Source organism: Aethalodelphis obliquidens, unplaced genomic scaffold (assembly GCF_003676395.1).
Source record: "Aethalodelphis obliquidens isolate GAN/ISIS:26980383/991018 unplaced genomic scaffold, ASM367639v1 scaffold33, whole genome shotgun sequence".
Taxonomy (NCBI): domain Eukaryota; kingdom Metazoa; phylum Chordata; class Mammalia; order Artiodactyla; family Delphinidae; genus Aethalodelphis; species Aethalodelphis obliquidens.
This window is the reverse complement of record NW_020837977.1, coordinates 21517196-21529151: the sequence shown is the minus strand read 5'-3', so window position 1 is coordinate 21529151 and position 11956 is coordinate 21517196. Positions and strand designations below refer to the sequence as shown.

The 11956-nt window shown below is 41.3% G+C and overlaps 1 protein-coding gene across 10 annotated transcripts in view; it reads left to right on the top strand.

The window, feature by feature from the left end:
• SPIDR (scaffold protein involved in DNA repair) overlaps positions 1-11956 on the top strand; it is a 351974-nt gene that overhangs the window by 111612 nt on the left and 228406 nt on the right. For all 10 annotated transcript variants that reach the window (XM_027128161.1, XM_027128157.1, XM_027128158.1 and 7 more), the window contains exon 6: positions 9283-9533. In XM_027128161.1, coding sequence (XP_026983962.1) covers positions 9283-9533 — 251 coding nt within the window. The remainder of the gene's footprint in view (positions 1-9282; positions 9534-11956) is intronic.

Below are 11956 nucleotides of genomic sequence, written 5' to 3'. Positions count from 1 at the left end.
GTGTGTGTGTGTGTGTTTGCTTTTTCCCAGACTCTGTGTGTGTGTGTGTGTGTGTTTGCTTTTTCCCAGCTCTGTAGTTCTCCCCAGCTTTCATTCTCACCTGTTGTTGTTTGCTTGTTACTGTTTTGCTAGTTCAGGTTCATTTTTTCTCAGGGTTGATGTACCACCTATGTTCAATTGCAGGGCAAAAATTGGCATTGTGAACCTGAGTAAATCCTGAAACTGCTTTCAAATAGAAGTATTTCATGTTTACCACAAATGTTACTAGGACTTCTTTAGGTGGAAAAGAAATGCAGATTTTAGTCTGCCAAACCTTGGGAATCACTGAATCGTGGAACTTTCTTTCTTTCCTCCCTTTCTGTTATTTAGTAAAAATAGGAAGAAAACTTTTACTGATGATGAATTTTGGAACGATCCCACCCACTTTTGAATAAGTTATTCTCATGTTTGATTCTTCTCTTGGGAGACCCGTAGTCTCTCTCCTTGGGAGGCAGTAAGGGAACCTCAGTAGAATGCAGTACGTATCTGTTGTTTTCTTGAAAGTCAAAATCAGGTCTTCCCGATTCTGCGGGAATTTAAAGACCACACAGATAAGGATTCTGGTGTCCCAGCCCCGCCCCCAGTACATCCACTGCACCCAGAATGATTTCTGATATTGACACGCAGCAGCATTCAACTACTTTGTTAAACGAATGAATTCCATTTTATAATTATGAGTGGAAATGAGAGCATTTGCTAACTAAATTTGTTGGCTTATCAGCTACCAGTACTCTTCATTCCCCTTAATTTTTAAGAGCACTCTTGGTTTTGGCGCTGTTACTTGTCACGGCTGCCATGGCGTACCTTCTTCAGCATATTTGCTGTTGCCCCCACCTTTTTTTTTTTTTTTTTTTTTGCGGTGGGCGGGCCTCTCACTGTTGTGGCCTCTCCCGTTGCGGAGCACAGGCTCCGGACGCGCAGGCTCAGCGGCCATGGCTCACGGGCCCAGCCGCTCCGCGGCATGTGGGATCTTCCCGGACCGGGGCACGAACCCGTGTCCCCTGCATCGGCAGGTGAACTCTCAACCACTGCGCCACCAGGGCAGCCCCTGCCCCCACCGTTTAACCTTCTTAAAAACCTGGTGGTTGTTAGATTTAAAAGCTTCTCAGCAGGCAGGACCTTATACTTCTCTTGTTCTTTCCTTAAAATTCCCCTGGCTGTTCTCATTTGTACTGAGTTGAAGAAAGGGAGGCCGAACCAGGATAAACATGGTGAACTGGTCATAGCCTGGCCCTCGCTGATCCTCCCAGGGCAGGTCTGGGCTGGCCAGTAATTGGGTGGGAAGCCTCGGAGAGCAGAGGCAGTGCTGTCGGGTGTGGTTCTGCCACTTTGCAGGGCTAGCAGGCGCACAAGGTGCTTCCCTGGGCCCACTGGGGATGCCCTCTTGCCTGGGCTGAGACCAGGGCTCGAGGCTTGTGTTTTTGTTTGAGCTGTTTTCGGTCCTGTAATGGGCTATCTCAAGGAATGACTTCAGTTTAGTCGCCATCTGCCTTTTGTTGTACTAGCTGGGTGCGTATTTAGCTACAGAGGCGTCATCTCAAAATGAAGAGGTTATCATTTATTATTGATATTCCACTGTTGCTCTTGGTGTGACCTTTCTATAAAGTTTAGAATCAAAAGCTTTAATTTCTGAAAGTTAGAGTGGTGTTTCATCTGGCTGATTGGTTTCATTTGCTTTACCCCAGAGGGTCCGCTTCATCTTGCAGTTAACTTCTTAACTTTGTTAGTGGATGCAATTTTTATCCAGGAGGACCCTACACATGTAGACGTTTATACATGGATTTAGATAAAGATTTGATGTATAGGAATTAGGACGCTTCAATTCAGGGGTAGCTCTTTACTTACAAAACCCTTTCCTGACCATTTCATGAAGAACATTTGTAGATGGGATTATAGGTAGTAACTTCAGCTTAAAGAGTATCAGATGAATTGCATAGAATATGATGCTAATTAATTTTTTAAATTAAAAATTTATGATACTTATTTAAAATCTATTTTTTAAAGAAAAAGACAGTGATATTGTTGAATATCCACCTACTTAGAAAATTGTAGAATTTTTTTATTCCTGGTTTTCCAGCTGATTACAGCTCACATTTTATCCTTGTGAGCTGTGTGCTTCCCATTTTATCCTTGCTCTCCGCATCGCTCAGATGTTGTATGCACTGCCGGATAACTGGCAGATTTTTAGGGAGAGACAGTGGGGTCTTTTTATCATCTTGGCTGCACGGTATTATAGATTATTAAAATAAAGAATCCCTAAAAGTAATGGAAGTCGTGGAGCCATTGTGATTCCTACCATACAGTCTGTGGGAGGTTGTCTACGATGAGGTGGAAGTCATAAATGCACCTTAACTGGGTTCAAGGAGCCCAGAAATTAGAGTGCTGGCGGCCAGCTTGTCCTCACGCGTGTCCTCCATGAGGGCATCTTACAGGTCAATACCTTGGATTGTTTCTTCTCCAGTGGCCTCTTTGCCAAGCAGCTGAATTTCCAGCCTCCTGCTAGGTGGCTCTCTGTGTCTGTGCTAGTCCTGTGATCGTTTAAAACTCCGTGTATTCCAAAGAATTACCTTCTTTCTGCTGTTCTTTGCTCTTGAATGTGTCCTCTATTTCAATTGGTAGCACCACTACCTTGACTGTCATGAAATTTGGCCTTTCCTAGTACGTTACTTTAACCAACTGATTCTTAATCTGAAGTATTTTCAGTAGTGCTGTTTGGTTACCAAACAGTTTTAGAATAATAATTATTAAAGTAGTAGGCTGGGAATGAATTAACACTTGCCAGTGTGCTGAATTACTTTCAGCACATTAAAACACTATAGTAACTTAATTTGCTAGAGCACTTCATCAGTGGGGCTGGGAATGGAAACAGGTCTGAAGGCATGGACTTCATCATTGACTCAGAGCAGTCACTGGTACCACGAAGCGACATTGGAAGGATGTGAGTGAATTTGCCCCAGTTCATCATTATTCCAAGAAATAAATTTAGAACCTATTTCCCATTGATGATGGGTCATCTGATTTACCTTTTTGTAAGAGAACGTGTGTGCTCTCTCTACACACACACCCAGTCTGTAGGGTTATGTTGCTATTGTCTGTTGCCTCCCAGCATGAACTCTAAACTTCCATTTGTCTAGACTTGTCTGTGTATCTTGAATATCTGTGGTACTTTGCTGCCTTGTGTGCTTCCTTTTCTCATCTTTACCTGTTAAGAATTTTTAAGAAATATCTCTTTATCTGATCTCAGGGTCTTTATGGAACTCTGTCTCATTAAGCTTTCTCTCTTGCGTAACACCTTACATGTAGTGTGTAGTTAATACATATTTGTTTAATGGAACATTTTCTGTACTTGGAGATATTTAGCAGATAGTTAATTTTCTTAGATGCAAGTAACAGAAAACAAACGAAGCTAGTTTAAGAGGAAAAGTAAATTTTTTGAAATTATGCTAGTATATCCTGTGGAATCTAAGGTAAAGCTGAAGGGTCTGAGCCGCAGGGAGATCGGGGAACCTCACTAGCAGGAACTCACGGATCTTTCCTTTAGAGATTTGTCAGTAGTGTGTCTCAGCTTCTACCTGTCAGACTCTGTATTTCTCAATTCAAGATCTGCAGAATCTGCTTGCCTCAGATCTGGTCAGTTGCCTACCTAAGGCCAGTCATAGTAGACACATGACTGTTCAGACATGGGAGGCCATCCCTGTGGCTGCTTGGAGGTGGATGGCTGTCCCCCGGTAGAAAGGCAGTTGTTCTCTGAAAGGAGGGGTCAGAAATAAATGGTAACGGATGTCTCCTACAATGGTATTTCTGACTTGTGGAAACTGAGCCAGTATGGGTTTGGTAGATTGCAGGTGACTTCAGCTGTGGTCAGTTTAGGGTGTTGTCCTTGCCTTTGCTGACTGATTTCATAGGAACTACTCGCTCATGTCTTAATCTTGTCACTTGTGATACTTAATCACTAATTCAGGAGACTCCTAGTTCTGAAGTTCATTGGGTCAGAGGAGAGAAAAAGAGTCATAATACTAATAATTTTGTTATGTTTTAAACATTAGCAAATTATGATCATAGCTACATAGTCACTCTTTGGTTCTGTGAATTTGACCACTGCAGTATTTTTTCTACTGCAAAGGATCCTAATTTTCTCTTCTGTATTATTTCTGTAAATGGGCTGTAAACCTGAAGGAAGTAATTGTGTATGAAAATTTTCAGAGGGCACCAGTTGGTTATCTTTCCAAAGAAAGCAGGAGAAAATCAGCCTCTCCGTCTGTCTCTCTGTGTCTTTCTGTCCCTCTCTCTCTCTCTCTCTCTCTCTCTCTCTCTCTCTCTCGTATTTTGCTATGGCAGCCTGAGCAGACCAATACAGAGGGTGGTGCTGAGAAGTGTGGTGCTGCTGTAACAAATATCTTAAAATGGGGAAGTGGCTTTGGAACTGGCTGTGGGTAGAGACTGGGAGAGTTTTGAGGTACACAAAGCAAAAACCGGGATTGCTGTGAAGGGACTGCTAAAGATGATTCTGGTGACAACTGAGAAAGGAGAAATGATTATAGTTTTGATACATTTGGTTAAATAATATATTAATTTCATCTGTTTCTTTTTATTTTCTTAATATGGCTACTAGAAATTTTAAAACTACATAACTTTCTTTCATTGGGCAACACTGAAATAGAGCTAACGTGTATGAACATGGATAAATATAAAAAAAAGATAATATTGATAGAAAAGTAGGTCATTCAGAGCTGTGTTCACAGGATACTGTTTAAAAATTTTATATGAAGTTTTGGGCTTCCCTGGTGGCGCGGTGGTTGAGAGTCCGCCTGCCGATGCAGGGGACGCGGGTTTGTGCCCCGGTCCGGGAAGATCCCACATGCTGCGGAGTGGCTAGGCCCGTGAGCCATGGCCGCTGAGCCTGCGCGTCCGGAGCCTGTGCTCCGCCACAACAGTGAGAGGCCCGTGTACCACAAAAAAAAAAAAAAAAAATCATATAAAGTTTAAAAGCTTGCAAAATAATACTATACAGTATTTATGTGTGTGTGTGGTAGAAAAAGGATAAAAACAGGATGTTAATGAAATGCCAAATTCAGGAGAGAGTTACCTGTAGGAAGGAGGAAAACTAGAACAGGAAGAGAGATATAGGAAATTACAACCGCATCATTAAAAAAACTGAAGAAAAATTTGTATTGTGTTAATATTTGGTGAAGGGTGATTGGGTAATGAAAACATGTATTTTTTATTATACTTTTCCATGTACTTAAATTATTTCATAATAAATAGTAAGTATCTCTAATTCTTGAAATATTTCTAGTAGAATTTTTCCATTTAACTAAGTGATGGGAGAGCCAGTGAAGTAACTTGTGCAACTGCAAAACAATAAAATAGCTGCACTGTGATTGAGAACCAAGTCTTTCTTGGTCCAAAACTCATAGCCCTCCTTTCTCATTAATCAGATTCTACAGTATAAAGATAAAATGTAAACTGAAGCTTCTGAACCTGCAGGCTCCCCTGACCTGTCTTTGATTCTTCCCTTCTCCTCTCATCCCAGGTACACGCACCTCCGCATCCCTGCACACAGACACACCATGCACGAGCATTCATGCACACATGTGCACATGTGCACACCATCTTTGTGAAAGAATGTGAGTTCCTTACTGTCAGGCTGGGGCTAAGACAGCTAGTGTCTGGTGAGCTGTAGTTCCTCTCTGTGTCCATGTGAGGAAAGTTCCTCCACGTTCATCAGGATTTCAGGCTTGGGGGAGCAGTTCTAAAATAAAATATGCTGAAGTGTTGCCTCTTGCTCTCTTTTGCTAAAGATATTTGTTATGGCCTTTTGCTTCCTGTTAGAAATTAGAAATGCCTATGTGAAGAATACATGGTTTCCTTTGCTGGCTAAGGCATTAGTTGTCTTTTTGATTGGCTGCTGAAGACATTATTTGTTGTCTTCCTCATTGTCCTTTACATAGAGATCCTCTTAGGAATCAAGAAAAAAAACTTTCCAGAAAACAAATACAAAATTTAAAACTACAAAATTTGAAACATTTACCAGATGCTTAATGTGTTAGATGTGATTATTTCTCCAAATTGAAGATGAGGAAACAGGCATGGGAAAGTTAAATAAATTGCTTAAGATAACCTGCTGTTGAGGGCAGGGCTGAGCTTGAGATGATGTTGGGGTCATGTCTGTGCAATCTCTTTTTTCTCAAATCCAATCCACTTTTCTGTCTCTTCCCACCTGAATACAGGTTTAATGTTGGTGATATTCGTAAGGTTCCAACCTGAACCGTGTCTTCTTACTTTTACATAATTTCCACGGACAGTCTTTTCTAACTCTCATACCTTCATGCACTGTTTCTGTTCTTATGATTCCTGAACTTGTATTTCCGTGTCATATCCCTTTCTTAGAGCTCCAGACCCATAGAGCCGCTGCCTCTTGGTCAGTTTTACCTCAACTATTTCATAGGCATTGCAATATTAACATATCAAAGCCATATTTAGTATTAGCAACTATCCCTCTGCAGATATATTGGATATATAATATTTCCTGAATTCCCGTTCTTGATAAATGTACCTCTCTTGTTGCTCAAACCAGGTGCTTGGGGTCTCCTTTGACTCTGCTTTCACTTTCATTTCTAACATCTGGGAGTCCTTAAGTATTGTTATATCTCCTTCCTTATGTTCTTCCTAGTCCACTTCTCTCTACTCCCACTTCCCTCACATCTTCTTTATCTCTTGCTTTAATTATGGAAGAGCCTTCTAGCTAGCTGCTTTCCCTACTTGCCCATAGTAGAGTCAGTCCTTCAGATTGTTGTTTGGATGATCATTCCATATCAACATGTGACTTGGTTAGCCCCTGTTAAAACTGCCCGTGGCTCCCCCAGTGCCTCAGAATGAAGCTGCATGCCCTGCTCTGGTCTGCAAGGTGTTCAACAGCCCTCTCTCTTCTGCTGCTTGTAGATGTTCCTGCATGTGCTCTGTTCTCTCTGGCCTCATATTTGTGGTCTTCCTGTTCCTAGCCCCGAATGTACTTCCTTCTCTCTCTGCCTAATAACCTACACTTAGCATTCAGCTTTAGGTGGCAGATCCTGATTCAGGTGATAGTTCTTTCCTTCTTCTCTTCTCCCTGTGCCCCACCTGGCTTTGTTTTCCTCTTGTTCCCGTAGAGCCTGAACAACACTTCAATTGCAGTACTTCCACCACATTGTTTTATGACTATTTCATTTTGACCTCCCCATCCCCACAAAGCCCTGTGTCCCCTTTGCTTCTGCATGTGAGTCCCCAGAACAGGCCACGTGTAGCTGGTTATTTGTTGACATTTTTCTAGGACAGTGGTTCTCAACTGGGGATGATTTTGCCCCCCAGAGGACATTTGGCAATGCCTGGAGACATTTTTGATAGTCATGATTGGTGGGGCAGTGCTAATACATCTAGTGGGTAGTGGCCAGGGATGCTGCTAAACACCCTACAATGCACAGGACAGGACCCCACGTTACCCGGTGTGAAACGGCAACAGTGCTGAGGTTGAGAAGCCCTGCTCTAGCAGGAAGCGCAAAACTTGAGAGTACTAAAATAAAAGACATTCCATAACAAAAAGATGAAATTAAATTTGGAGTTCTCAGGTAATATATAAAACTTTTCAGTGTTGAGGAACTTAATTTTCAATGTAAACGACCCTGGTTCTTTTTGTGGCCTATTGTTAATATTTATTCGGAAGCTGTGTTTGGGGGGAAACGTGACCCTTGAGCTTATTAATGGGTTAGCAGTATTTAGTAATTAAACACTTTAGTAATGCAGTAATGTAGGCATGCAACTGAGATTGTGAAAAGGATAGTGGAACTAAGCTCTTCTTTTGAGAATTTTTTTCATTTACTTTTTCATATTCTAAATGCGCCTGGTAACAGGTGACTACCCAAGCTGGTTTTTGGAGGAGATGTGGGGATGGGTGATGTCCTTTTTAAGCTCTTAAAAAGGTTTTAACTATAAAATCCTCAAAAAAAGGCCAAATGTGGTAAACCTTTTGCCTTGTGTGTAGATTAGGAAATGATGAAAACCATAGTGCTAACCAACCTCCACACACGCACACACCCACACCCATGCACACACCCACACCCATGCACACACATATCCCCACAAATGATAACCCTCACCCACTTGTATCCTCTTCACTTGTTCTAGCCAAGTGCCTGCTATAATGCCAGTGACACAGTCCATGCTGACCATCAGTAGAAAGGGCGCCTCGTGAGGGTCCCCATAGCTACACTGTGAATTGACCGGGTAGAGAATCCATTCAACTAACTGTACAATTTACATTTAGTAAATTTAAAATTTAGTGTAGGTATTAAATTAGGAGGGGCTACTGATATACTGGAAAATTAGAATGTTGAAGGGTAAATTGTTGCTGACATTAGAACAATACGGGACTGACTTGCAAAACCAAATAATGGGAAAATAAAATACCTACCACACTTGAAAGTTTTAGCATGTGTCTGGGCAAAGACAGCAAACATTACAGAAGAATGTTTTCATTCTTTCCTCCAGGATTGGCTGTTGATATGACTTCTGTTTTATAATCTGGTTTTCAAAAAAAATTCTTATTTGGTAGTTCAGAAATTTGAGTAAAAGAAAGAATAGGAAGTGTTAGGAAGAAGACTCAGTGATTCATTCTTTAAGTAGTTCCTGTTGATTAGCAATTTCAAATTAGCCTCTTGAAAATATAATATTTTATTGGAATTGTGTGGGAAAAGTCCATTTTTCATCTTTATCGTTGGAGACTTCTTTGTTAAATTAAGTGGTTTTCACCTGAAGAGGCAATTTTCTTTATAGTTGGCTTTTAACAAATAGTGAATATTACTTACCCCACATTAAAATCAAAACAATACTTTTTTCCAATAGGTGTTAGATTACAGTGGCTGACGGCTATTCAGGTTGGGGTTAGGAGTTCAGTTTTTGAGACTGACGTATGTGCGGCACATTTCCTTTAGTTTGTTGAAGGAAGATTGAGATATTTGTACTGAATTTGGTGGATTCTGTGAGATAGTGCCTGGCTTACAATTGATTTAATCTCTTGTCTTTGGGTATATGGCTTACTTAGTTTGGATTTTGTGTCAAAATAGAAGTTTAAGCTACAGATACTATATCTGCAAAGTTATTTCAATGAATATAGTCATAAGGGAATAGAATAATAGGCATGTATAAATGTGAATTTTAATAAAGAGGTCTCCAAATTTAATTGCATTTCTCTTAATTTTTTTTTTTCAGACAAATCCTACAGAAATTTTAGAGTATTCATCAGATAGTGAAAAAGATGATGAGTCGGAGAATGTCTTGTTCATTGATTCAGAATCCTCTCACAAATACCACATGGATTTCGGATCAGATGGAAGACAGGTTATGGAGAGACCGATAAACCCTAGGGTAAAATCTACAGAGGCCATTTTGCATACACCTCAGAAAGAGACAAAGCTTCCCAAGACTCCAGAAAATTCAGCAAAGAAGAAGAAGCTTTTAAGGTTATATTACACCTTTTTAAATACTTTTTTTTAAAAAAGTTTTTCTCTTTCTTAAAAAGCCCAAATACCTACAATGTTAATTTAAAAATACTTATTTACTTGGGAAGGAAGATTGACAGAATAGAATTATAATTCTGATAAGCAGTTATGAGTCCTAATTTCTGGAGATTGTTTATGGAATTGTTCATCCAAGTTGAGCATTCACTGTTTCAGTCATAACCAGCTTATGTGACTGCTTTCCTTAATGGAGATTGGTTGTTTGGGTTTATCAGATTTTATTGAGCACCCGTGTTCCAAGTGCTATCTTAGACAATTAAGACAAGTAAATGACTGTTCCTGTTTTTGAGTAAATTATGTCTAAAAGAGGGAAATAGAAATATAGACTATTGAGATCACTTTTGTGATTGTGGTTGGCCAGGGAAACACTTAGAAATGCAAAGACTTACGGGCAAAGATTCATGGGCAAGAAACTGGCTGGTGTGTGTGTGAAGAACCATAGGGGCCAGGTCATGGAGGGCCCAGCAAGACGTGTGAAGGGGCCTGGGGTGTGCCATGTAGGGGGACGTGTCCCAACCCTGCGTTGTACATCATCTCTTTGTGTTTTAAATTAGAACAAAGCAGTGAAAACAAAACCCCAGTGAAAGTGAGAAGGAGAACTTGTGGGAAACAGTGCCACAAAAGCAGACTCAGTGGACAGTTTCAAGGAAAAAGGAGTGTAGTAGAAAGTGTAAACATGGCGATGAAGAACACGGTTTTAGATCTGTTTAGGGTATGTCTGCGTCAAGGAGGGCAAGTACGATGCACACCAAGGAGAGCCCAATGACAGTGTCGGACAGTGTTGGTGGACTGGTCAGGGAGGAGGCGAGGGGCTCGAGTTGTGGAGATGGTGCTGTGACCCCTCTGCTAGAAGCTGGGATTCAAGGCAGGAGAGGGGTGGGGAGCTTAGGTTGCAAGTTTGATCAGGCTTGATTGGGATCCATTGTCTAAAGAGATCTCAGAGAAAAGGTGAGATGGATTTAGAGAATAATAGGGAAGACCCAGTGGAGGCAGAGAGGTTAGGAAGAATTACTCTCAGTGTCCAGGAAAGGAAGTGGGAGAGGGAGGCCTGTCTTGAATAAAGGAGTGGAGAGGAGAGTAAAAGGATGTGACCAAGTCTAGTGGGATGGACACAGCATGGTGAGTCAATTGATGCCTGTTCACTGTTTTGTTTTGTTTTTTTTTAACATAAAACAAGACAGAAGGCCTTATGCCCGAAGTGAAGAAGTTACAGCCTCAAATGAATATGGTGATGGTTTGTAATAGCCTCTGGAGAAAACAGGAAAGGAAGCAAATAAAAGGGATTCAAATGTCTTTGTTGAAGTTGATCATTTGCAATTAGAGAAGGTCATGTTCCCAACCCTGTTGGGGGCCTGCTGTGTGCCAAGCACTGTTTCATGTCCTGGAGGCACAGCAGTGAACAAAGGCAGTGAAAGCTCTACCTGTCCTGAGGGGAAGGCTGATGAGGAGCCAAGAAGTAAAGTAGACATCATGTCAAAAGGAAATAAACTGTACGGAGAAAAAGCAGAAAAAGAGGGACAGATGGCCAGGAGGAAGGGGAGGACGTTTCTATTTTAAACAGGGGATCAGGGAAGCCTCTGAGAATGTGACTTATTGAGCAGCTGGAGGAACAGAGCTGACATTTCCTGAGTTGAGGTAGGAGGCGGGTGAGGGGATCATATGGTTTGGTTTGGTTTTCCTTGGTGGGAATATCATGAGGCTTTTTTTAGGGAGATGAGGTTATTCGTCTTTTGCTTTCTCTGTACATTGACTGTACAAGTTCTTTTCACAGTTACTTGGGGTTTGAGTTTTTCATACTTCCAAACAAAAATTGGAGTTTCCCCACCATCTTTGCTGTTTGGCCTCAAATGCTTTTATACTTGTATGTATACATTTTGGGGGAGTGTATAAAAGTTTATATTTGTGTGGTCAATTCTGTAGGTCGGTCTTATTGTGTCAAGTTGCCTCCCAATTACTTTTTAAACATAGGAAGTTCTGTATCCTTAGTAATAGTAATCTCCTTTTATACATATTGTGTTATCTTCTTTCAGTTTTATTGAGATTTAATTGACATGGAGCACTGCGTAAGTTCAAGTTCAAGCATACTGACTTGTATACATTGTGAACAGTCATTTACTTGTCTTACTTAATTGTGCGGAAGCTTTTTAGTTTGATGTTGTTCCACTTGTTTATTTTTTATTATTATTTTTTTGCGGTACGCAGGCCTCTCACTGTTGTGGCCTCTCCCGTTGCGGACCACAGGCTCTGGACGCGCAGGCCCAGCGGCCATGGCTCACGGGCCCAGCCGCTCCGCGGCATGTGGGATCTTCCCGGACCGGGGCATGAACCCGTGTCCCCTGCATCGGCAGGCGGACTCTCAACCGCTG